At 49.1% G+C, this 26,949-nt stretch overlaps 2 protein-coding genes across 2 annotated transcripts in view; both read right to left on the bottom strand.

Annotated features, from left to right (window-relative positions):
* Window positions 1-3,991: 3,991 nt before the first annotated feature.
* On the bottom strand, window positions 3,992-8,231 carry MRPS24 (mitochondrial ribosomal protein S24). Its single transcript, XM_077930946.1, has 4 exons — window positions 8,115-8,231; window positions 6,714-6,803; window positions 5,547-5,658; window positions 3,992-4,544 (listed from the first exon to the last, which is right to left on the bottom strand). Exons 1-4 carry the CDS (start codon window positions 8,229-8,231, stop codon window positions 4,261-4,263), a joined length of 603 nt encoding a protein of 200 aa, XP_077787072.1. The 3' UTR covers window positions 3,992-4,260.
* A 5,459-nt stretch (window positions 8,232-13,690) lies between these two features.
* NPC1L1 (NPC1 like intracellular cholesterol transporter 1) overlaps window positions 13,691-26,949 on the bottom strand; it is a 39,128-nt gene continuing 25,869 nt past the window's right edge. The window contains exons 17-19 of the mRNA XM_028741254.2: window positions 18,476-18,589; window positions 17,028-17,190; window positions 13,691-14,441 (exon numbers count right to left, since the gene is read on the bottom strand). Coding sequence (XP_028597087.2) covers window positions 14,245-14,441; window positions 17,028-17,190; window positions 18,476-18,589 — 474 coding nt within the window. The 3' untranslated portion in view covers window positions 13,691-14,244. The remainder of the gene's footprint in view (window positions 14,442-17,027; window positions 17,191-18,475; window positions 18,590-26,949) is intronic.

Below are 26,949 nucleotides of genomic sequence, written 5' to 3'. Positions count from 1 at the left end.
TCTATTGGGGCACCTGGGTGGCTGCTGTGGGAACAGAATACTAGTCTAGATGGGCCCCCATTGGCCTGATCCAGCTGGTACTGGGCTCTTCATCACATTTCCTCCATTTGAGTTCGTGGGTACCCATGATTTGCCAAACATCAGATTACTCCGCCAGGAGGGAGGCAAAAAGAGAAGCAGCGGGACTAACAAGGGGCTCAAGCACCCCTGGCTTTCCTAAACTGCTTTGATGCAGTCAGTGGGCTGCAGAGGATGCGGATCTCATTGACGTTAATGAGAAAGGCTTTGGACTGCAGTCTCAGCATCCTGAAAGTCAAAAATGTCCCTGCACACCGCAGGACATGCAGAGGAGTGATATGAAGGAGGAAGCGCAAAAATACCCCACTGTGGGCAAGGGTCTGATTACACATGCAAAGGGATGGATCAATGGGAGAGGACCAGCCTGGCATACAGGTCCCAGCTTCCATCCCAAATGGAATCTCCCGGTGGGGCTGGGCGTGTCCCCTGCCTCAAACCATGGAGTGTCAGTCATAACGGCCAATGTGGAAAACACTGAGCTTGACTGAGTCAGGTCACTTCTGCCTGAAACCCTGGAGAGCTGGTTGGTCAGTATAGATGGACAAATGGTTTGATTCAGTATTAAGGCAGCTTCTATGCTATGCTCCTGCCAACCTAGCAGTTCGAAAGCACATCAAAGTGCAAGTAGATAAATAGGTACCACTCTGGCGGGAAGGTAAACGGCGTTTCTGTGTGCTGCTCTGGTTCTCCAGAAGCGGCTTAGTCATGTTGGCCACATGACCCGGAAGCTGTATGCCGGCTCCCTCGGCCAGTAAAGTGAGATGAGCGCCGCAATCCCAGTCGGCTACAACTGGACCTAATGGTCAGGGGTCCCTTTACCCTTTACCTATGCTATGCTCAGAGGACCAGCTTCTCCACAGGATTTCGGGGGTGGAGCTGACACGATGGTGCACCATGTCCAGACCCGTCACGAGGAATTAGGGGGCGGAGCTAAACACCCTCTGAAAATTGAGGGGGGGCTGGCTCCCTCAAAAACTAAATGGGGGGGGATTGCCGTGGCCCCTAGGAGTCAGCGCCTATGGCTATGCTATTATGTACCGGTAACCTAAATGTATGTTTTCTTGGGGGGTGGGGGTGGAGCTGGTTACAAATTTGCTGAGTTCCCCTTACTCTGCTGAGAAAGTTCCCACCCAGGCCTGAGAAAATTGTCCACAGTCCTCTGAGAGGAACAATTTGTTGCCAGGCCTGTAATCCATCAGGGCGGGAGGACGCTGGTGGTGGTCCGCCCCACCCCCACCCCCCACTTTCAGGAATATCAGTCGCCACAGACTGAACCAAAGCACAATGAGCAAGTGGCCGTTCAGGCTTCCTCGGCTGATCCAAACCTCCTCCATCCACAGATCTGGAATCATCCATTCATCTGAACAATTTCCCTGTTCCAAAATGAGTGTTTGTGAATGCTTCAGTGCTGGTTGGCAGACCCTCCTGCTTTTGGAGGTGGGCTTTTGACAGCAATAGGGTTGCAGTCAGCATGACTCCCTCCACATGCTCTCTGTCCAGGTATGCCTCAGCTCCCTCCCTGGCCAACCAGCCCATTTCCAGGAAGGAAGGAAGGAAGAGGGCAAGCAGAGTTGCACAAGCAGAGTTGCACAAGCACAGCTGATAGGTCTTGGCCCCATCTCAGGGCGGCACACAGGAGAGGGAGAGAGCTTGCTTAGTGTTCGAGCCAAGGAAGCCCATGCCAAGAGCGGCCAGCTTCCGCACTTGCCCACCTGTCAATGATTGACTCTCTGCAACTGCCTCAAGGCAGTTTCCTGGCTGCCACCTGCCCTCCATTGGCACCCAGCCTGGCCAGTCACTGAGGGCAGCTGTTGAGATGGTGGAGAAACGGAGGCCAAAGCTCATATTCAAGGCCCTCCATCGACCCACGTCCAACTGGGGCTAATGCAGAACATGCAACTCAAGTTCAGGCCCAGACCCCTGGAGGATCCCTTGGCAGAGCCAGGGCTCCGCCCACAAACCTATCAAATAACACACAAGAGCTTCTGAGCATGCACAGAGCGACCTGCCTCCTGGATATGGCAGCAGGGAGGTGTCATTACTGCAGGGGTGACAAGACAAGATCGGATGGGCCTCTTCAAATACCTAAAGGGCTGTCACATGGAAGATGGAGCAAGATTGCTTTCCGCTGCTCCAGAGGGGAGGGCCCAAGCCAATGGATACAAATTATAATAAAAGAAATTATGACTAAACATTAAGAAAAACTTTCTGAAGTTAAGAATAGCTTGACAGTGGAACCGAATCCCTTAAGTGGTGGTGGACAACCTTTCACTGGAGGTTTTTAAACAGAAGGTGGAAGGCCATCTGTCAGTGTTTCTTTGGCTGTGGTTGTTGCTTGCAGGGGGTTCTATTAGATAGCTCACGGGTCCCTTCCAACTCTCCTATGATTCTATGACCTTCTTTATTGTGAGGACAGGATGCGCCCAGGAGTATCCACAACCAGTAGGTGCAGTGGAAAAAGCACAAAGTAGGTGAGGTCTAACCCCCCCCCCTCAAAATGCCGCCTCCCTCCTCCCCCAGCTGTCAGCTGGGAAGAGAGGAAGAAGCCCTCCCTTCCACCACACCCAGCACAGAAAACAGGCAGCCGGCTTGTGCGATGTGGGCCTACAAGCCAACTGCTTGCATCATTCTTCCACCTCCCTAATTTTTAACAAGGTCAGTGGCTGGGCACTTGCCCTATTTACCACTCCAGCACAAAAGTGACGACATAATCCAGACCGTTCTCTCTTTCTTTTACGGAGGAAAGCCAAGGACAATTGCTTTATAGCGCATCAAAGACAGTTATTACTCATTTGCTGCCCAGGACCCAGCTGCCTTACTCTGCTCCAGGGAATTTACATTTCCTGTATCTGTGCTGGGAAAGTACAATTCTCTGCTGTGTTGGTGCTAGCTGGGTGCTGGCTGCACAAGTATGGGTGGCCCCAAGGAAAGAGTGATGTCACTGTCACTGATGACAGAGGACAAGGTCCACAACCCATCTATCAGAAGAGCAGCAAAAAACACACCAAACCTCTCCAGGGCGCAAGCCTGGGCAGTGTGTACGGAGGTCCAGGGCTGTCCAGATGAGAAGACCACCCCACTCAGCCTCACTGATGTGGTCCAAAGGAAAGCAGAGAAGTACATTTGGCACCAGCTTGGCTGCAGGAGTTGCCGGAAGGAGGCGTACAAGGTGCCATCCAACCGTCTTAGGAACTCCGCTTCAGATTTGTATAGGGTTTACTCCTTGGCCTTTTCTTCTCCCGGAGAAAAGCGGCCCAGTTCCCTGAACAGTAAAGTTATCTCCTGCAGAAGGAATGAACTGCCACCCACTGCCTGTGTGAACCAGATATTCTGTAAAGGTAAAGGGACCCCTGACCATTAGGTCCAGTCGTGGCCGACTCTGGGGTTGCGGCGCTCATCTCGCTTTATTGGCCGAGGGAGCCGGTGTACAGCTTCCGGGTCATGTGGCCAGCATGACTAAGCTGCTTCTGGCGAACCAGAGCAGCGCACAGAAACGCCATTTACCTTCCTGCCGGAGTGGTACCTAGTTATCTACTTGCACTTTGATGTGCTTTTGAACTGCTAGGTTGGCAGGAGCAGGGACCGAGCAACAGGAGCTCACCCCGTCACGGGGATTCGAACCGCTGACCTTCTGAGCAGCAAGTCCTAGGCTCTGTGGTTTAACCTATAGCGCCACCCGCATCCCTAATATTCTGTAACTGGCACCAAACAGAAACCTGCAGGACCACCACAAAGAGGCTGCCATATAGAAGGGGCTGCTTTGAGCAGCTACTGCACCACGGCTGTATTAGCCACAAAGATATTTCAAGCCCCTGCCTGGAGCAGGGCTAAGCCAAATAGATGTCAACAGCTTCTGGGATGCTCCTGGCATATCTCAAGAGTCCAGGAAAACAGATCTGAAAAGAGCCACAAATAAGGGGCACAAACATTCTTTGTTTGGATTTCAACAAAAAACCCCAAAACCCCAGCTCCTTTCACAGCAAGAGTCCAGGGCTCAGTCATTCTCTGAGCCTTCACAAGCAAACTGAGTGTCTTCCTTACAAGGTGGCTTCCAAGCAGAAGTCCCCAGGTGCCCATAATTCCCTCTGAAGTCCCTGGCTGGACAGCTCCTGCTCCTGGCTCAAGAAGGCCCAGCTGGGTCTTGGCTCAAAGACAAGCTCTCCCCAGCAGGGACGTCCAGAACTAAATATACTTGTAGACCACCTTCTCACGAACCGTCTGCACTTCCATCTTAACGGGGCACTTGTACAGGAAGGAGAGCAACGTCTCTGTGTAGCCAATCAGGAAGTAGAACTTGGAAGGCCGCAGCTTCTGCAGGAAAATGGCGCAGATGACCAGCGTGTTGGCACGGCGCTTCAACACAATATCGCTGGCCAGGCAGCCATGGAAGGTGCCGTAGATTAACTTGCGGATGAAGACATCCTCCACAGAGCGTTCAGCTGCCCCTCCTTCGCCACTCAGGTTACCTACAGGGCAGGCAACAAGACAAGGGGAAGGGGGGGAGGTCATTAATTCATTAATTATTGTATTTCGATCCCACTTTTTCCTCCAAGGAGCTCAAGGTGGTATACATAGTTCTCATCCTCCCCATTTCATCCTTACTGTGAGGTAGGTTAGGCTGAGTGTGAGTGACTAGCCCAACATCACCCAGTGGGCTTCATGGCTGAGTGGGGATTCAAACCCTGGTCTCCCAGGTCCTAATCTGACACTCTAACCACTATACCACACTGACTTTCTGTATCAGGGAGCACCATCCTCACTGTGCTCTGCATTCAGGAGGGTCATAGCTAGCGCTGGTAGTTTCAACCAGCCCTTTGCTTCACAACTTCACTGGGTGGCAAAATGACTGAGCCAATGAGGACATGGCTCTCAACCTAGGTCAATTCCAGGGGGAATTATTATGCCTTTATCGAATTGCATTAATTGTTTTGATGAATTGGTGGTTGTCTTTTTGCTTTATTTATATGCTGCTGTGTTCGATATGATCGTGATTGCAATGTATGTTTGTGATTTAAGGCTCTTGTGGTTGTTGTGGGCTGCTTTGAGCTCAGCATCTGTTGCTGGAAAAGCAGAATTACAAATATTAAATCAAATCAAAGTGACTGAATACCCTTCCAAGGAGGCCAGGTTTGGAAGAACTTTGTATGCAGCTCATAACAAGTCCCAAGGGAGTATCTATACCTACCAAGAAAACCACTCATTGCAGACAAGAACACCGAATGAGTTTCTCTTTTCAAGACACAAGCTGTGTGGAAGATGTCAGGAGTGATGACCCCCCCCCCACCTCCTTTCCCCAACAATAGTGTCCTAGGCCCTGTTTGATGACAACAGCCCCAAACCCAAAACCTTCCAGGAAGGAGTGGCCGCAGACCACTTGCACATCTCCACCTTTTCCAAATTAAAAAAGTTTTGATTCAAGTGTCAGAACAGCCCATTCCCTCCTCCCCCCCACTGCCCCCCCAACTCACTTGTGTGCTGGGAGAGCCAGCCCTTGCGGTGTGCAATGAAGTGGGGTGGGTGGGCTTCCTCATAGGTTACGGGCTTGTCTCCTTTCCCAACACGAACCCGAGCTGCTCGGTTCTGCAAGAGAGGTGTTGCAGGAGGTGTTTACCTCTCTCACACAAGCAGCATGTGTGCGCATAGGAGAATCCTATGCCATCTTTATAATAATGGAAGGCATTCTGCCCTTGCCTAAAGTGCCACAATACGCAGGAAGCCAGCAGTGGGCAGGGCCTCACAGACCTCTGGGTGATTTACAATACATCCACAAGGGTCTTTGACTCTTTGACCAAAGGGAGTGGTTTTTTTTCTAATGCAGATTGCTGTGCAAGGAAGATTTATACAAGAGAAAGAAGACTCTTGGGGAAAGAAGACTCAAACCCCCCCCCCCCCCCGCTTGAATGCTGTGGTGCTAATTATGATCCCCTTCCTGACCTGGCCTTTCTATTGAAAGGTCCTGACAGGGGGGGGGGTAGAGGCTCCCTTGAACCCAACTCAGCTGTGGCATGCTCAGGGCCCCTCACAGGCCGAAATGTAAAGGTAAAGGGACCCCTGACCATTACGCCTAGTCGTGGCCGACTCTGGGGTTGCGGCGCTCATCTCGCTTTATTGGCCGAGGGAGCCGGCATACAGCTTCCGGGTCATGTGGCCAGCATGACTAAGCCGCTTATGGCGAACCAGAACAGCGCACGGAAATGCCGTTTACCTTCCCGCCGGAGAGGTACCTATTTATCTACTTGCACTTTGACATGCTTTCGAACTGCTAGGTTGGCAGGAGCAGGAACCGAGCAACGGGAGCTCACCCCGTCGTGGGGATTCGAACCGCCAACCTTCTGATCGGCAAGTCCTAGGCTCTGTAGTTTAACCCACAGTGCCACCCACGTCCCTGGCCTAAATGTGAGTGGACCTAATTCATACAGAAAAATCCCTTTGCAGACAAAATGAAAGGTGCTCCCAACACCTTTTAGTACGGTATGTGGTTAGCTTTCTGCAGCAAGCAAAGTCAGAGAACCCCATTTGAAACCCTGGCCCTAGAAGGACAAAAAACCAGTCTTTCCTGGAAAAAGGCCGAGTGCTCCACAGCATTCCCAGGACAGCAGCCACCCAAGTATCTTTTAGATCTCTCAGGCTCTTACCTTACAGCAGGCAACACTGGTCTGGAAATCCCGCCTTGCAGAGAGGTGCCAGGAAGTATTGCCAGGACTCCGTACAAAGGCCTGAAAACAGAATGACAATCAGGTACTCATCTGACACAATGGAGAACCAAACCAAGCACCTCTATGCATATTTTTAGGTTAGCTCAACAGCTCCCTTGAAGTACAGGGGACATAAGCACACACCACACTTTCTAGGTCTCTAGCACCCACTACTCAGAGATGCTGTTGCCTCTGAACAAAGAGGTGCCATTTAGTTATCAAGAACTAACAATTTTGGCAGCACTGATAGCCTCCAAGAAGGTTATGTCCTCAAAAAAGAGAGAAGAAAACTAGAATTAAGGGACTGGCCACAGAGATGGTGGAAAGGTTTGAAATGTACGGGAAAGAAAGAGGATGGACTCAAAATCTTAAGACAGGAAAGCAACGATACTCAATAGCCATTACTGAAACCTGGTGGAATGAGATTCATGAATGGAATGGAAGAACTGAAGGGCTTAGATTATTTTAAAAGAACAGATCATTAAAAGGATGCATACACGAATGAAGACATCTACAAACCTAAACACTTGGGTAAAAAGTTTTTTAAAGAGGGAAATAACAGCTACATCTTTGTGGGAGCATGCTGCAGACTGTCATGCCAAAAAGAAGACTTGAATGATGCCTTCCTAGATCTAGAATCATAGGACCCTCAGGGTCATCTAGTCCAACTGTCTACAACGCAGGAATCTTTTATCCAATGCAGGGCTTCTGTTCGAGGACCCTGAGATTAAAAGTCTCATGCTCTACCGACTGAGCTATCACAGCCAGATGCGCACATTTTCAAAGAGGAGATTTCAACTATCCTGATATATACTGGAAGGCAAGCTTTGCTGAATCTAAAATTCCTGATGCCTGGCTGACAACTTCATCTTCCAGAAGCACTGAAAGCTGCTTGCATGTGGGCTAGATAATACGGGCTATTTTTAGGTGATGGACTGTACCAAAGAGTGGCTCCTGGAGAGAAGAGGCAAGTTGGATGCCCTAGGGTTCCATTCTGGGCCTGGCATAGTTGAACATATTCCTCTATGACTTAGATGGAGGATGCTCATTAAATCTGCAGAAGACACCAGGGGTAGTGGATACCATTGAAGGCAGGAGAAGGACTCAAGATTTATCCTGACAGGAGAAGAACAGGATGGGTGACACCTGGCTTAGCAGGAGCACGTGTGAAAAGGAACTAGGGGTCTTAGTAGAACACAAACTAAACAGGAATCAGGAGTGCACTGTGGAGTAGCTAAAAAGGCTAATGCAATTCTAAGTTGTACCACCAGAAATCATACAGCGTCTAGACTGTGAGAAGCAACGATTCCAAAGCTCTGCTCTCCTTTGGGCAGGTGTCACCTGGAGTGCCCAATTCTGGGCCACGTACAGTTTAAGGATGATGTTGACATAGTGAGACATGCCCAGGAGAGGAGGAACAAAGATGGTGAAGGTGCTATGAGGAAAAGTTGAAGGCATTGGGCATGTGCAACATACAGAGACAATTAGGAGACATAAAGGTCACCTTTATGTCTAGACAGCATCTTAAAAAGCAGAGACATCACCTTGCCAACAAAGGTCTGTATAGTTAAAGCTATGGTTTTCCCAGCAGTGATGTATGGAAGTGAGAGCTGGACCATAAAGAAGGCTGATCGCCGAAGAATTGATGCTTTTGAATTATGGTGCTGGAGGAGACTCTTGAGAGTCCCATGGACTGCAAGAAGATCAAACCTATCCATTCTGAAGGAAATCAGCCCTGAGTGCTCACTGGAAGGACAGATCCTGAAGCTGAGGCTCCAAGACTTTGGCCACCTCATGAGAAGACTCCCTGGAAAAGACCCAGATGTTGGGAAAGATGGAGGGCACAAGGAGAAGGGGACGACAGAGGACGAGATGGTGGGACAGTGTTCTCGAAGCTACCAGCATGAGTTTGACCAAACTGCGGGAGGCAGTGGAAGACAGGAGTGCCTGGCGTGCTCTGGTCCATGGGGTCATGAAGAGTCGGGCACGACTAAATGACTAAACAACAACAATAAAAGGTCACTTTCAAGGTGGCAGTTGTTGGACCACAATTTCCCTCATCCCTAGCTGGGTCTGATGGCTATTGTGGTCCAACATCTGCAGGCCACCACCCTAGCTGCCCCTGACACACATGAAATTGGGCAGGCCCGGAACTGAAGGTAAAGAGATTTAGACTGAACTTCAGGAAGAACTTCGTGATGGTGAAAAGCAGCTGAAGGTTCATCGCGCCTGTTCCAGGCTTCGTTGGAGGCTTTTAAGCGAAGGCCCCTTAAAACGTAATTTGTCACGTTTATATCCCGCCTTTTTCCCTCCAAGGAGCTCAGGGTGGCATGCATGGCTCTCCCCACTTCCTTCAATAAATCCCACAACAACAGCAACAACCATAGCTGTCAACCGTCCCTTATATGGCGGGAAACTCCCTTATCCCAGCGCCGTGTCCCGCTGCTGTCCCTTATTGATGATGTCCCTTAAATTTCCCGGGTTTCATGCTCGCCCGGCTCGGGAGGGAAGCAGCAGCTCGGGGTCCTCCGTGTCAAGAGAGTGCGCGCACGAGCTGCCGCATCTCCCTTTTCCCCCTCAGGGGCGCGTCGTGAGGATCTGGGTGGCGGCGGGCGGGCAGGCCGCCCCTCTCTTGAGAGACTTCCGCCGGGCTGCCAGGGGAAGCCAGAGGTGGCAGCGGCAGCTGAGGAGGCAGCCTGAGGGAGGAGGAAAAGGAGGGGAAGGGGAGGGGCGCAGAAGGGTGGCGCTTCAGTGGCGCCGCAACCGCCTCATGCCGGGCTCACGGGCGGCGTGGGTGAGAGTCTCCCTCCCCCCCTCTCTCTAGGGCGGGGAAGGGCCGATGGAACTCCTCGCACCAGGACGACGGCAGCCCTGACGTGCTCCTTAGCATACCCTCCAACCAGTGCAGCATCTTAATGTAGTGATTTCCCCCTCTGCATCCCTTTCATGACTCTATTTTTATAAATCATTTGTCCATCCATAGTTCAAATTTTTACTACAAGTTTTCTGTCAATCCTACCAATGTATATAACTCTTGACAATAGCTTTTCAAATAAATTATAAACTTTCCCCATTCTTTATTAAAGAGGTCCTCTTCCTGGTTTCTAATTCTGCCTGTAAGCTTTGCCATCTCGACGTCGTTCATCAGTTTTGCCCGCCCCTCTTCTTTGGTGGGAGTTGTAGACCCTTAGGATCATCTAGTCCAACCCCCTGCAAAACCCAGTCAGTCGCAGCCAAAGCAGCATGGCTCCATCAGTGGCGGATTTAAGTATAAGCTAAGCCAAAATCCCTTATTTTGGCTGCTGATCCCTTCATAGAATCATAGAGTTGGAAGAGACCACAAGGGCCATCGAGTCCAACCCCCTGCCAAGCAGGAAACACCATCAGAGCACTCCTGACATATGGTTGTCAAGCCTCTGCTTAAAGACCTCCAAAGAAGGAGACTCCACCACACTCCTTGGCAGCAAATTCCACTGTCGAACAGCTCTTACTGTCAGGAAGTTCTTCCTAATGTTTAGGTGGAATCTTCTTTCTTGTAGTTTGGATCCATTGCTCCGTGTCCGCTTCTCTGGAGCAGCAGAAAACAACCTTTCTCCCTCCTCTATATGACATCCTTTTATATATTTGAACATGGCTATCATATCACCCCTTAACCTCCTCTTCTCCAGGCTAAACATGCCCAGCTCCATTAGCTGTTCCTCATAAGGCATCGTTTCCAGGCCTTTGACCATTTTGGTTGCCCTCCTCTGGACACGTTCCAGTTTGTCAGTGTCCTTCTTGAACTGTGGTGCCCAGAACTGGACACAGTACTCCAGGTGAGGTCTGACCAGAGCAGAATACAGTGGCACTATTACTTCCCTTGATCTAGATGCTATACTCCTATTGATGCAGCCCAGAATTGCATTGGCTTTTTTAGCTGCCGCGTCACACTGTTGGCTCATGTCAAGTTTGTGGTCAACCAAGACTCCTAGATCCTTTTCACATGTACTGCTCTCAAGCCAGGTGTCCCCCATCTTGTATTTGTGCCTCCTTATTTTCGAGGCTGCTGGTCCCTTATTTTCAGATCTGTAAGTTGACAGCTAGGACAACAACCCTGCGAGGTAGGCTGAGAGGCAGCCCCCCCCCCCCAAGTCACACGCGGGGAGCTTCCTGGCCGAGTGGGGGCTTCTAAACCCTCCGCGGTAGCGCGTGAAGCCCCTTCCAGCCCCCCCCAAAAAAAACGACTTTCTGACCGCCCCCAGACTCGCCTCAAGGCCCCGCCGAGCCGCCGCCGCCGCCCTCCACCAGGGGGCCGCCATCTTGGGAAGAAGGATGAACCGGCCAAGTATCGCGAGAAGAGGGGAGGGCGGAGGTGCCCGGATGTACTCAGAGACTAGCGATAGAGAGGAAGGGAGGGAGAACCCGAGCGCCCGCACGTGATGGGTCGCGTCCAAAGAGAGAAGCCGAGCACGTGCTGCCTCACAACTTCCGGTCGCAGTGCGACACCTCCTGCACCTTGCCAGCCCTGAGTTCCAGTGACTTCGTCTAGATTTAAAGCGGGCATCCAGTCTCTCATTGGCTATTCCAGGGGTGATCGGTGATCACCCGCAAGTTGCAGAAAAAAAATATTTTGTCCGGAGAGTTGTCTGGCAAGGATGGCTATATTCCAGAGAGAAAATGGGCTCTTTTTGTTTTTTGTAATTTAAAAAAGAAATCCAATCGAACAGCAAAATATATAACTTGGAATCACAGAATTGTATAGTTGGAAGGGACCGTGAGGGTCATCTAGTCCAGCCCCCTGCAATGCGGGAATGCTTTGCCCAACTTGGGGCTTGAACCCATGACCTTGAGATTAAGAGTCCCGTGTTCTACAGACTGAGCTATCAGTTGTTAAAACAAGAGGGAAAAGGTCGTGTAATTTTCTCAGTTGGAATTCTTGTATGGGTAAAGGTAAAGGTACCCCTGCCCGTACGGGCCAGTCTTGACAGACTCGGGGGTTGTGCGCCCATCTCACTCAAGAGGCCGGGGGCCAGCGCTGTCCGGAGACACTTCCGGGTCACGTGGCCAGCGTGACAAAGCTGCATCTGGCAAGCCAGCGCAGCACACGGAAAACGCCGTTTACCTTCCTGCTAGTAAGCGGTCCCTATTTATCTACTTGCACCCGGAGGTGCTTTCGAACTGCTAGGTTGGCAGGCGCTGGGACCGAGCAACGGGAGCGCACCCCGCCGCGGGGATTCGAACCGCCGACCTTTCGATCGGCAAGCCCTAGGCGCTGAGGCTTTTACCCACAGCGCCACCCGCGTCCCTTGTATGGGTAAAGAACATAAAAAGAGCCTTCTGGATCAGGCCAAAGTCCAGCCTCCCGTTCTCACAGTGGCCAACCAGATGCCTGTGGAGAATCTCATACGCAGGACCCGAGCACAAGAGCACTCTCCTCCGCAACTGGGATTCAGAACCATTATTTCTGCCTCCGACTGTGGAGGTAGAGCATAGCCGTGCCGGCTAGTACCCATTGATGGCCCTCTCCTCCCTGAATTTGTCCAGCCCTCTTTGGAAGCCATCTAGGTTATTGGTCATCACTCTCTCCTGTGGCAGCGAGTTCCATAGTTTAACTGCACTGCATGAAGGACTTTCTCTTACCTGTCCTGCTTCTTCCAGCATTCAGTTTCATTGGATGTCCGTAGGTTCTAATGTTATGAGTTTCATATTCATCTTTACGCCCCCCACCCTCAGATGTGAGATGGGGCAGCTGCTGAGTGCCGGCCTGATGGTAGCATATGTTCTGTCCCCTCCTCATGGGCTTGTTGCCTAGTGCCCTGTTTTTGACATCCAAGCACGTTGACACCAAATGGTTCCTTTGCAAGCCCTATCAATCAGCCAGTGATCAGCCTTGCCTTCCAGCCCAGCCATATTGAAAAGGAAAATGACCCCAGTATCACCCATGACACCCGAAATTGGGCAAGCAGGTGTTGTTCTGCGGGCCTGATTAGCCCATGGCTGGTGTCTATAGGATTGCTTTCACACACACCCTGGATCCACCATATGGAAAGGGGGGAAATCACTAAAGCAAAATAATATCTTCTTTTATTTTGTGGAGGGGAGAGTAAAACAGGGGAAGAGGGGTCTCTCTGTCTCCTCCTGTGTTCTGGAGGAAAGAAGGTACGGTGACGTCTTAGCGAAGGACCCATTTGCTGGCCTTGGAGCAATTAGCCATTTACCTCCCTCCTCCATACCTGCCCTGTTTTATATGGGGTTATGCCAAGTTCTGATGGCACCAGATGCTTCTGACATAACCAACCAGTCCACAGAAGCTTGTGACTCAAGGTCACCCTTTGCTCTCTGTTGCCCCAGGCAGGCCGACTAAGGTGAAAGCTATTTGGTAGGCTATGGGATGTGGTAGGTTAAACCACAGAGCCTAGGACTTGCTGATCAGAAGTTCGGCGGTTCGAATCCCCACGATGGGGTGAGCTCCCGTTGCTCAGTCCCAGCTCCTGCCAACCTAGCAGTTCAAAAGCACGTCAAAGTGCAAGTAGATAAATAGGTACCGCTCCGGCGGGAAGGTAAATGGTGTTTCCGTGCACTGCTCTGGTTCGCCAGAAGTGGCTCTGTCATGCTGGCCACATGACCCGGAAGCTGTACGCCGGCTCTCTTGGCCAATAAAGCGAGATGATCACTGCAACCCCAGAGTCGGCCACGACAGGATCTAATGGTCAGGGGTCCCTTTACCTTTACCTTTATTTGGTAGGTTGGCACCAGAGAGTGGCTTCAATAGGACAGGGTCAAAACTGGGTGTTGGGGGCGGGCCATTATTATTCCCCCTCCCACCTAGAGCCACAGCTCTGCAACCCTGTGCAACCTCTGAAGCCCCATAGTTAGAGGGAAGGGCAGCTTTGACCAAGAGACAAACCACCAGAGAATTGCTGAGGAACACAAAGAAATGTGTTTGTGCTGCTTTTGATCTTTATTCTATTTCCACCCCATCTTTCGCAGACGGAACTCAAGGGAACGTCCATGGGGTTCTCAGACAGGCCCCAACCACCAGAAGCACAGAAGCATTGGCAAGGCGGTCCCATCACACATCTGTCCCAGTCTTATGTCCTGGTTCTCCTTTCTCTTTAGAGGAGCATCTTGTGGAGAAAGAAATGCCTGGAGTCACATCCTCCACCAGGCTGGTGGCTGCAGAAAGTGGGGGACCACAGGCGACCAGTTCGTGGGGTTCTCCAGCTCTCCTTGGTTGGCTGGGACAAGGCCAGAACTCTGGTTTACAAATCTACCGACATTCGGCAGATTCTTGCAGTTAGGAACCAGGTTCTTACAGATAACACTGTACTGTTGCCCTCTTGCTCACAGGGATGCGGGCTGGAGAATAATTATTATTTGGGGTGTGCGCACAATCACGCACACACACGGCACTCGCTTGCAGGGGCTGCTGTGGTTGCTCCCCGGACTGGCCAGCATCCTTGCTTGCCCGGAGCCTCTGTCCCGTGTCTGCCTAGATGCCCGCTCCTTCTGGGCAGCTGCCACCCACTCCTTCAGATCCCTCCTGCTTGGGTCTGTCCTGTGGATCCTCGTTGCAGCCACTAAAGGCTTGGTTTTGGATCCCGTTGCTGCTTTCAAGAGCAAGGCTGTTGGCGATGACCAGGCTGCTTTTTTTCTTCTGCTGCACACTCAAGTGGATGCTATCAGGCCCTAGTTGGTGGGAGGGAGAGAGAAAGAGGTAAAGTCAGCCACCAGGCTCCCAAACTTCACATGAAGCACCCGCACCACATGGCAGGTGTTATGTATTGAAGTGCTTACCCTGGCCACCAGGGGTATTGTGTATACAGTGGTACCTCTGGATGCGAACGGGATCTGTTCTGGAGCCCCGTTCGCATCCTGAAGCGAACACAACCCGCGTCTGCGCGGGTCACGATTCGCCGCTTCCTCGCATGCGCGTGACGTCATTTTGAGCGTCTGTGCCGCAAAACCCAGAAGTTACACACCCTGTTACTTCCGGGTCACCGCAGAGCGCAACCCAAAAATACTCATCCTGAAGCTACTTCAACCCGAGATATGACTGTATAGTTTTCACTCAGGTCCACGTCAGTTAATTTAGGTGGGAAACCCTGGGGTGGTGTTGTTATAATGTTGACAACTGGCTGCCTATAAAAGCTGTTCAGTTCAGTTCCAGCTTACTATAAAGAACCACTTGGAGAAATCTCTGTGTCAACCCACTACTTAATAGCAGCCATTCCGGAGGACAGTTGCTGTCTCGGCCAAGGAGCATGCACAGAAGAGAAGCACTGACCGCCATGATTTGTTCATAGCTGGGGTCTGATTGCTGGGAAGAGGGAGGGAGCTCATAAGAATATAAGAAGAGTCTGCTGGATGATGGCCCATCTAGTCCAGCCTCTTATGCTTACAGTGACCACCCCAGATGCCTCTTTTGGGAGACCAGCAAGTAGGTTTTGAGCACAAGAGACCTCTTCCCTCTTGTGGATTCCAGCAACTGGGATTGAGAAGCTTTGCTGGCTTCAACCGTGGAGGCAGAGCTGAGCCATCGTGCCTAAGAGCCATCAATAGCCCTCTCCTCTGTGAACTTGTCTTTTAAAGCGATCTGAGTTGGGGGCCATCACTGAGTTGGACGACCATTGCTGCCTCCTGTAGGAGCAAGTTCCATAGTTTAACTCTGTCCTGCATGGCGTGGGCGGGGGGCTCTATGATGATAATAATAATAATTATTATTATTACTATAATTTTTTATTTGTACCCCATCCATCTGGCCGGGTTTCCCCAGCCACTCTGGGTGGCTTCCAACAAAGATTACAAATACATTAAAATCTCACACATTAAAAACTTCCCTGAACAGGGCTGCCTTCAGATGTCTTCTAAATGTCAGATAGTTTTTTTATGCCTTTCACATCTGATGGGAGGGCGTTCCACAGGGCGGGTGCCACTACAGAGAAGGCCCTCTGCCTGGTTCCCTATAGCTTTGCTTCTCGCAATGAGGGAACCGCCAGAATGCCCTCGGCACTGGACCTCAGTGCCCAGGCTGAACGATGGGGGTGGAGACGCTCCTTCAGGTATACTGGACCGAGGCCATTTAGGGCTTTAAAGGCCAGCACCAACACTTTGAATTGTGCTCGGAAACGTACAGGCAGACAGGCACTGTGCTGAGCGACTGGGGACCTGGTACAGAGCAGTGCTGCCAACTCTTCAGAAGTGGGGTGTATTCTAAATAAGCAAGTTAAAGCCAGCACTGAAGATTAAACTGGATTAAACAGCTTACATGTGTTTTGCTGTGCTATTAGGAAATTCTTTTTGCACGGTTTGGTTTTGAAATGCATTGTTTTCTTTCCTGCAAGCCACTTTGAGCATCTTTTTGTGTGGGTGTGAGAAAGTGGTATTTATTTATTTTTTAAAAAGGGAATGAATGAAAGCTCAGCTGGATTTGCATCTTTCCGAAACCCTGGAGAAGAAAGGAAGAGATGGGCCTGTTCGACAGGAGGAGAACCCAGAGCGAGGTCTCATGGAGAGAGGAACCTCCTGCAGCAAGCAAACTACCTCTGCAGAGCACTTCCTTAGAAAGAGCAGTTCTCGCCCACCGCACCCCACAAGCAATGGTGGGCACCCACTTCCCCCTCCTGTCGCAGGCAGCTTGAGCTGTGCCTCCATCCCTCTGTGCCCCTGTCCTCTTTGCCCCTCATTACAGGCTGTCTCGGGACGCGGGTGGCGCTGTGGGTTTAACCACAGAGCCTAGCACTTGCCAATCAGAAGGTCAGCGGTTCAAATCCCCGCGACGGGGTGAGCTCCTGTTGCTCGGTCCCTGCTCCTGCCAACCTAGCAGTTCAAAAGCACGTCAAAGCAGTGGCGTAGCGTGGGGGGTGCAGGGGGGGCCGGCCGCACCGGGTGCAACATCTGGGGTTAGGGCAAATCCACAGGTTAGGGGGCGCAAATCCACGGGTTAGGGGGCGCAAATTACTTGCCTTGCCCCGGGTACTGACAACCCATGCTACGCCACTGCGTCAAAGTGCAAGTAGATAAATAGGTACCACTCCGGCGGGAAGGTAAACGGCGTTTCCATGTGCTGCTCTTGTTTGCCAGAAGCGGTTTAGTCATGCTGGCCACATGACCTGGAAGCTGTACGCCGGCTCCCTTGGCCAATAAAGCGAGTTGAGCACCGCAACCCCAGAGTCGGCCACGACTGGACCTAACGGTCAGGGGTGCCTTTTACAGGCTGCCTCAGCAATTGCCCCTCTTTGTAGGGGTCCGGCTTGGGATGGCAAACTGGCTCACCGAAATAACTGAGGGCCACAGGCAGGAAGACGAGTCCGTGGAGCATCCCCAGCAGCGTGATGATGAGGTTGAGGCGGAAGAAGAAGATCTGGATCAGCTGGGCTTTGGCAAAGGCCAGGACCACGATGCCCGGGAGGTTGGTCATGGCCACGCCAGCAAACACCTGGAGGGAGAGCAAGCAGACAGCACAAGCTGGTTATACCCAGAAATCTCCAAATGGGGGAAAAGGGGGAGAGATGGCTGACGCAGTGGGAACTGCCTCTGCAGGCAGGTGAGGAGTGCTATGGCCTTGGCAGCCTCACCAACACAGCCCAATGCCCAGTTGGCTGCCCACCAGATGGGCACAAACAACTCCCAAGAGTGGAAGTTGGAAAGTGGAGGGAGAGGCTGAGGAGCTCTCGTGCCAACTTGGAGCTGGTTCTGGATGACCAAAAGCAGTGTGTTCATTGGGGGGGGGGGTGAGAAGAACAGAACTGATTCTGGAGAGGGGGAGCAGAGCTTGGACAACCATCCATTGCATTTTTTAGCTGTGATTCCTGCAAGGCAGGTGGCGCTGTGGTCTAAACCACAGAGCCTAGGGCTTGCCGATCAGAAGGTTGGCAGTTCGAATCCCCACGACGGGGTGAGCTCCTGTTGTTCGGTCCCTGCTCCTGCCAACCTAGCAGTTCGAAAGCACGACAAAGTAAATGGGGAAGGTAAACGGCGTTTGCGTGCGCTGCTCTGGTTCGCCAGAAGCGGCTTTGTCAAGCTGGCCACATGACCCAGAAAAACTGTCTGTGGACAAACGCCGGCTCCCTCGACCAGTAAAGCGAGATTACCTGCATACAGGGAGATGACACTTGGGGTCCTTTAGGTAATGGTAAAGGGACCCCTGACTGTTAGGTCCAGTCGTGGCTGACTCTGGGGATGCGGCGCTCATCTCGCTTTATTGACCGGGTACAGCTTCCAGGTCATGTGGCCAGCATGACTAAGCCACTTCTGGCGAACCAGAGCAGCGCACGGAAATGCCGTTTACCTTCCCACCGGAGGGGTACCTATTTATCTACTTGCACTTTGACGTGCTTTCGAACTGCTAGGTTGGCAGGAGCAGGGACCGAGCGACGGGAGCTCACCCCGTTGCAGGGATTCAAATTACAACTCTACAATTCACTGATTCTACAAACCAGCTCCAAAGGCCCCATGAGGGCAGGACCTCTCCAGAGGGGGCTTTAGGGCACCGCGACCAGTTACACCACACTGGGCACCGAGCCTAGATGGCACTGCAGGGCATCACAATTCTGATGCAATGAATTGAGCAGAATGGAAGGGGAGAGGCAGGTGGTGGGGGGTGTCACCGTGGACATTCAAAAGACCAAAGCCTGATCTCTCTTCCCTGCCCCAATGCACCCAAGCAACATCCTAAACGAAGCCACAGACACCCCACATGTGCCCCCCTCCCCACGACTCACCGCACTCCCCATGTTGACTGTGGCCTCCCTGGCTCTCTCCACTTTGGTGGGCTCCGTGCTGATAGCGAAGGAGCGGGTGATGTGGGAGACAAACTCCACCGAAATGCCCACAGCCTGCCGGGAGGAACACAGCCCTTGTCAGAAGGATGAGTAGCTTTATTATTATTATTAAATTATTATTATTATTGCCAAGCCCACCTGGCGCATTTGCTGGGCCAAAAAACCCCAGTTGTTTTTTTTGTACCATGTGCGGCAATTTCGACCTGATCAGCAACGGGCACAAAAATTGCACCTTGCACATATGTGGTGGACCTGTCCCAAGGTGAAAGACTTCTGGGAAAAGATTTATCAAGAATTGGAAAAAAATGTTGTAATACTCATTTATTAAGAAACCAGAAGCCTTTCTACTTGGAATAACAGGCTTGGAATTGCCCAAGAAAGATGCCAGATTGTTTTTGTATTCCACAACTGCAGCTAGAATTTTGTTGGCTGAAATATACTCAGAGTCGCAAAGTGATTTCATGCTCTTTATTCAGCTCATAGTGGTGAGGAGGAATGAATGAATGTCCCCTCAAAGTATCTGCTTTATATACATTATTTACACAATGGGCTGCACATGATTGGCTAATTCCGGAATTCTACTGTATGCCAATCAGGTTGTGGATTCACTTCTATCTGGAGCATGATTGGGTGGTTCCTGCCAACCAATCATACTGCTGCATTGTTCTAGGACCAATCAGACTGCTGCATTCTGAATCCTATTGTTCTAGGACCAATCAGACTGCTGCCTTTTGGATCCTATTGTTCTAGGACCAATCAGACTGCTGCAGTTTGGATCCTATTCAACTCAGTACATAACATTGGCCAAAAATTGGAAACTACAAGAAGTACCAACAGTGGAGGAATGGCAGATGAAGATGATGGACTTTTGGGAGCTAGCTGACCTGACTAGAAGAGTCCGCGACCAGAAGGAGGAGCACCACCAAGAGGAGTGGAAGAAATTCAAAGTCTATTTAGCTAACTATGTTAAGATAACTTAAACAGAATTACTTGCGAGTATCAGATAGGCCTAGGATTTAAATATGTGATGTTGTAGAATACTATGTTGTTAAAATGAAAAAGAAAGAAAGATGTTAATCAACCAAGTAAATTCTATGTAAAAATAGTTTTGGAAAACTGCTACAATGATTTATATGGAAACTCAGCCGGGGGATTCGAGGAAGTCACCCAACAATGTAAACAAAAGTGGAATTATTACAGTTAGGATAAATGTTCGTTTTTTTTTTGTTTTGTTTTTTAATGTTTTCTTTTCATGTTTGTGGATTTATGTGTCATAAATTTGGAAAACTAATAAAAAAAATTGGGGGGGGGGGAACAAAAACAAAAATTGCACCTTGCTTCTGTTGCAACTGAAGGAGAAATATGGTCCAACCTAACCTAGGCATTGGTGCTGGAGGAGACTCTTTGAGAGTCCCATGGACTGCAAGAAGATCAAACCTCTCCATTCTTAAGGAAATCAGCCCTGAGTGCTCACTGGAAGGACAGATCGTGAAGCTGAGGCTCCAGTGCTTTGGCCACCTCATGAGAAGAGAAGACTCCCTGGAAAAGACCCTGATGTTGGGAAAGATGGAGGGCACAAGGAGAAGGGGACGACAGAGGACGAGATGGTTGGACAGTGTTCTCGAAGCTACCAGCATGAGTTTGACCAAACTGCGGGAAACAGTGGAAGACAGGAGTGCCTGAGTCGGACACGACTAAACGACTAAAGAACAACAACCTGGGCATCAGCTGTGTTTTGTCCAGTGGTTACAATGCTCGTAGATTAATTGGTAAAGGAAATAATTGTAATCAAGAAAATGGAGAGGGGAAAGAGAAGCAGCAGGTTTTCCCAAGCTGCTGTGTCTCTGCCAGAACAGGCACACAGCTTTGCAGCTCAGGACCGAGGCTGTCTAGGGTGAAGTGCCACAAAGCTTCTCTTGAATGCTAGGAAATAAACCCAGCTCCCTGATAGTTTTTGTTATGGTGGACAGAAACCTCTGTTTCGATGAAGTCCAACAGCGCTCCCTTTCAGGTGTCTAGGGTTTGGCACCCCCTTCAGGAAATTCTGGACAGGCAGCTATTTTGGAGCTTTATTTCAGAACACCCATTCGCAGGTAAGTGTTGGGATTCGCAGGATACTGGATAAGTCTGCAGGCTTCAACAGGATGATGCAATACTCTGCTGGGTCAGAGTGACTCAGCAGGAGTGTGATTAGTGTGATTGGCTATCACCTGTTTTAAAAGGAAAGCCTATTTAACAGTGGGTGTGGTGGTTGTGCTGTAGTGTGGTGGTGCTGTGGTGGAGAGTATTCGTTTGTAAGTACTCTGTATGGACTGCTTCTTTTATAAATGCCTGTATATAGCTCACATTAAAAAAGACTGCACTGGAAAAACCTGGAACTCTTAGTGTCTCGCTGAAAGCGCCGCGTGGAATACGCGACAGGGTTATGGGCCCAGCACGCTCCCGCTGCGCAAGAGTACAGGTGGCAGTTATCTAGCCGTGGGTGCTGGAGGTGAGCTGCAGGGATGGAGCAGTCCAGAACTGGCATGTTGCTGGAGAAGCTGACGGCCACGAACTACAGCACCTGGTCAGTCCGCATGCAACACTTCCTCAAGCGTGAGGGCCTGTGGAAAGTGGTGGAAGATCCACCGCAGCCCTCTGAGGAGGATGAAAGGGATGAGAAAGCTTTGGCTACAATCATCCTTGGAGTGGACGACAGCCAGCTAGTCTACGTAGCTGACAAGGTGACGGCAAGTGAGGCGTGGAATGCGCTCAAGGCTGTCCATGTGCGAGAGACAGCTGGCTCACTGATAACACTGACCAGGAGACTGTACCGGTGTCAGAAGAAACCGGGGGACTCCCTGGTAAACCACCTAAAATTCCTAACAGGCTGTTTCCAGGAGCTAGCCTTAAGAGGGAGGCCTGTGGGGGAAGAGGACAAAGTCTTTATAGTCCTGAGTTCCCTTGATGACAGCTATGATATGCTGGTCAACTCCCTCGAGTCTGTAGAGACTGATAAGCTGACTCTGGAATACGTTACCGGACGGTTGTATGCAGAGGAGGACAGGCGTGCAGAGCGAAAGATGGCCTCAGCCCAGCTGTTGGAGCATCCCAGAGGGAACAACAGCCGGGAAGAGCAGAGGTGTCGGGAGCCGGAGAAACAGCCAGGAGGAGCTGCTGCAGACCAGCCGGTGGTCAACAAAGTAAAAAGGTGTTTTTGCTGCAAGTCCAGTGGACATCTGCTGCGGGACTGCCCGAGAAAACAACAAAAACAGCAGAAGCACAAGAGGCAGCAGAGAGAGACCACCGCTTGGGTGTCTGCAGATGGTCAAGAAAATGAAGAGCTGTGGGTTCTGGACAGTGGAGCTTCTCAAACCTTTTGTAAAAGAAAAGGACTGCTAACTGATGCTAGGGCTACAAACAAAAAACATGTAAGTCTTGCTACGGGCCAGAAAGCTAATGTGGTTTGTGAGGGGGAGGTTGTGTTCCCACAGCTGGGACACACATTCAGGAATGTGTTGTGTGTGCCTAGTTTGCAAAACAATCTCCTGAGCATTCCTGACTTGGCAAAAGCAGGCTTTGAAGTAAACTTTGTGGGAAATCAGTGCCAGATAAAGCAAAATGGGACAGTGTTGGCAAATGCTAACCTTAGAGCTAATATGTATGTACTGCAGTGTGAGTCTAAGGTTGCGAATGTGCAAAATGTCCCAACCCATGATATGTGTATTCATCTCCTGCACAGGCGTCTGGCTCATGCTAGCTATAAGGTGCTAAACAAAACATTGGAGTTGTGTGGGGGGATGAAAAACATTAAAAGTTGTGATAATTACTTAGACTGCAATATCTGCAAGGAGGTTAAAAGCAGGGCTTGCCCAGTAGCAAGAGCAAGCCAGAGAGAAACCAAAAAACCACTGGAGTTGATTCATGCTGATGTAACTGGTCCTTTTCCACCAAGTGTCTCCCATAACAAGTATTGTTTGATCCTAGTGGATGACTATTCTAGATTTGGCTGGGTCTATCCATTAAAGCAAAAGTCTGATGTTGCCCAAACTTTGAAGTTTTGGGTAAGAAGGGTAGAAAGGCAACTTGGCGAAAAGGTGTGCTCTATTCAGACAGACGGGGGAGGAGAGTTTATGGCAAGCTCCCTAAGAAACTGGTTGCGTTCCCAAGGGATTAAACATAGGCTTACCAATGTGGTGACGCCTCAGGAGAACGGGGTAGCAGAGCGTAGGGGAGGTGTCTTGCAGACACAAATGAAAGCATTGTTAGCAGATGCAAATCTTCCAATTAAGTACTGGGCTGAGAGTATTAAGACCGCAAATTATATTGGGAATCGCTTGTGGTCAAGGGTACTAGATGACATACCCTATAAAATCCTCTATAACAAAAGTCCCAGTTTGCAACATTTGAGAATCTTTGGGACAAAGGCGTGGGTTGACATACCTGTAAAAAACCGAAGAAAAGGTGGGAAAAGGGCACAGCAGTTGCTGTTTCTTGGGTATGAAAGTGGTACGAAAGCCTATAGATTTGAAGATGATAAAAATCTTTTGAGTTATAGTCGATCAGCCAGCTTTAATGAGCAAAGAAATTGGCCCAAGATACATGCAAACCTGCTGCCAGAAAAAGTTTTACTGCCGAGCATACCTGATAAGGCAGTTGAAACAAAGCTGAGAATTGGCAGCTCTCCCAGAGAAACTGAAAGGGAGGAGGTAAAGGTTGAGCATTTTTCTCCAGCTGCTAGCATAAAGCAAGGGAGAGAAGAAAGTGCAACAGGGACAGGAGGAGGTAGATCTACAGAGTCAATCCACCCCAAAAGCAGTCCTGAAGGTAGCCCAGGGGGTGAGATTAATGAACCAAGGAGGTCTGCAAGAAGTAATAAAGGTCAACCTCCAGACCGTTATGGGTTCCCAGCCACCATAAACCAGGTTTGTGTAACTGAGCCAGAAAACTTTGAAGAAGTGCAAGAGTTACCTACTCTAGAGAAAGAGGCGTGGTTAAAGGCAATGCAGGCAGAGTATAGCTCTCTGCTAAACAACAATGTCTTTGTACCTACAGAATTGCCTGAAGGTAAAAAGCCCATAAGCTGTAAGTGGGTTTTTAAAGTGAAAAAGCTGGCTGACGGTAGTTGTCAGAGGAAAGCCAGGTTGGTTGCAAGGGGCTTTACACAAAGGAAAATGATACATTATGATGAAGTGTTTGCCCCAACAGCAAAGGCTGAAACAGTAAAATCAGTTTTAGCAATGGCAAGTCTGAGAGGGTTAAAAGTTAATCATTTTGATGTTGCCTCAGCATATTTAAATGGTCCTATTGACGCCGAGGTGTATTTACAGCAAATACCAGGTTATGAGCTGGAAAGAGACAGCATGGTGTTAAAACTGCAAAGGGCATTATACGGTTTACACCAAAGTGCACGTCTATGGCATGAATGCATAGACACAACTTTGAAAAAGATGGGATTCAAACAAAGCCTGGCTGATTCCTGTTTATATTCAGCAATGGTGCAAGGAAGTGTTTGTTATTTACTTTTGTACGTTGATGATATCTGTCTAATAACAACTGCACAAAAGCAAGTGTCTTGGTTTATAAACAGCCTAGGTAACAAATACAAACTGAAGTATTTGGGAGAGATTCAGAATTACTTAGGAGTAGAGGTTCAGAGAAATGAAGAGGGCGTCTACTCTCTGAGTCAGAAGGAAAAAATCGAGAAGTTACTGAAGACATATGGAATGGAGAGGGCAAATGAGGTTGACACTCCCATAACTACCCAGTACAAAAAAATGAACCAGAAGGGCAAAAATGTGAGAATGCAACAGCGTTTCATTCTCTGTTGGGTTCTCTGTTATATTTAAGTTGTTGGACAAGACCCGACATAACATTGGCAGTGCACATGTTAAGCCAAAGAAGTGCAGACCCGGCTCAGAGAGATTGGGTAGCACTTAAAAGAATCCTAAGGTATCTGAAAGGCACAAAAGATTACAAACTGGTGCTGGATACAGGATATGATCAGCAAGTGTATGCATACGCTGATGCCAGCTGGGGGGACAGAGAAAATGGAAAGTCTACCACTGGCTATGCCATATATATTGGAAATGCCCTGGTTCAGTGGAAATCCCAGAAACAAACATTTGTTGCCACAAGTACTTGTGAAGCAGAGTACTCAGCCATAAGCGAATGTGTATCACAAATAGAATGGTTTGCTTGCCTAACAAAAGAGCTTGGAATACCTTCAGAAATGCCAATCACTGTGCTAAGTGACAACATGGCTGCACAACAGCTTGCTAACCAACAGAACTTTAAAAGCAAGAGTAAACATATTGCTATAAGATACGGAAATGTGAAAAATGCTTTGGAAAGAAATGTGTTAAAGGTACAGCACTGTAACACAAAATGTAATGTGGCAGATTTGTATACAAAATGTTTGGATGCTCCTAAATTTCGAGACTTAAGAGAATTATTAGGTCTCAAGCCTTTGACTTAAGGAGGAGTGTTGGGATTCGCAGGATACTGGATAAGTCTGCAGGCTTCAACAGGATGATGCAATACTCTGCTGGGTCAGAGTGACTCAGCAGGAGTGTGATTAGTGTGATTGGCTATCACCTGTTTTAAAAGGAAAGCCTATTTAACAGTGGGTGTGGTGGTTGTGCTGTAGTGTGGTGGTGCTGTGGTGGAGAGTATTCGTTTGTAAGTACTCTGTATGGACTGCTTCTTTTATAAATGCCTGTATATAGCTCACATTAAAAAAGACTGCACTGGAAAAACCTGGAACTCTTAGTGTCTCGCTGAAAGCGCCGCGTGGAATACGTGACAGTAAGCCCCTTCTTCGCAATGACTTGTGGCACTCAGGTCCTGCTCATGGGCATCATCCAATAATGGGCATTTGGCTGGCATCTGTGAGAGCAGGATGCTGGACTAGATCGGTGCCCTCTGGCCTCATCCAGCAGCAGAGCTCTTCTTAGTTAATAGCCAACTGACCTGAATTGGTCTTTTTATGGTGGAAGTCCAGAATCAATAGGGAGGTGGAATCAAGCTTTAAATAAATTTCTGATTGGCTACCTCAAAGGCTTAGCAGTGATGGAGCTTCTCCTACCATTGGTCTCAAAACCAATCAATCGCCATCAAATGATCCACTTAAATTTACGCAATGCTTCTCTCTCCCGGTCACAATCACCTTAGAAGCATCTAAATCAATGCTCTCTCAGAACATTTCCCCCCTGAAAGTGCTGCGTTGCCCCAAGTTCTGTGCAATTAGGTAAAATGTAAGTGATGAAGTTCCTTTATTCCCAAACAAATATTCTTACATATAAGAACCCCCTGGCTTCCTTGTTTTCTCACTAAAATCTTTGCAACTTGCCATAATGTATTATGTCTACCTCTTTGTGTTCTAAGGATACTGCACAAATGTGTTGCTGAGTTCTGTTTCCTTTTTTTTTTTTAATATCTTATTATTAAATTCTCCACTGCACAGAAAAAGACATAAAACATTAGAAATAGAACAAACAACACACAAACAAAAAGAAGAAAACCCAAAAAGAAAACACCAAAAACTAACACACGTCACAATTAACAAACGAATCTACTTTAAGACAATAATTGACTTCCCTCCATCTCAGATTGGGCTGTTCCTACCCCATATCTCTCTGCAGTTTATTTCACTAGATCTGTACGTCGCAGGTTTTATATTTCACCTACTGTGATTTTAATATTTCCTAAATTTGCTTCTATATATGTTGTAAATTTGTTCCAATCATTAATAAATTTTTTATTTTTCTGATGTCTAATTTTCTGTGTCAACTTGGCTAGTTCTATGTACTCAAACAATTTGGTTTGCCATTCTCTAACAGTTGGAATGTTGGGGTTTTTCCAATTTTGCGCTAACAATATCCTAGCGGCTACCGTTGCGTACTGGAATAATGTTTGATCTTCTTTTCTGATTTCATCTCCTATCATACCCAGAAGAAAAGCCTCAGGTTTTTTAGGAAAGGTATATCTCAGTATTTTTTTTAATTCATCATAAATAGAACTCCAAAACCTTTTCACTTCTTCACAAGTCCACCACATATGGTGGAAACTCCCTTCTTTAGTTTTGCATTTCCAGCATGTTTTGTCCCCCGTCTTGTACATTTTATCCAGTTTCACTGGAGTGATGTACCAACGGTACATCATTTTTTCCATATTTTCACGGAGACCAATACATGCTGTGAATTTCATACCCTTACACCAAAGTTTCATCCAATTATCGTACTCTAGATTGTATCCGAGATCTATGGCCCATTTAATCATGACCTCCTTTACTTCCTCATCTTTTGTCTCCCAATCTAACAACTGATTATACATTTTGGATAGGAGTTCTGTTTCCTATGGGCTCTGGGGGAAGAAAACCAAAGTTCCTTGCCACTTAATATTTCTAGAGCTGGCCTCAAAGGCAGGGGTCCTTG

Source organism: Podarcis muralis, chromosome 7, assembly GCF_964188315.1.
Source record: "Podarcis muralis chromosome 7, rPodMur119.hap1.1, whole genome shotgun sequence".
Lineage (NCBI taxonomy): Eukaryota > Metazoa > Chordata > Lepidosauria > Squamata > Lacertidae > Podarcis > Podarcis muralis.
This window is presented reverse-complemented; position numbering and strand designations above follow the sequence as displayed.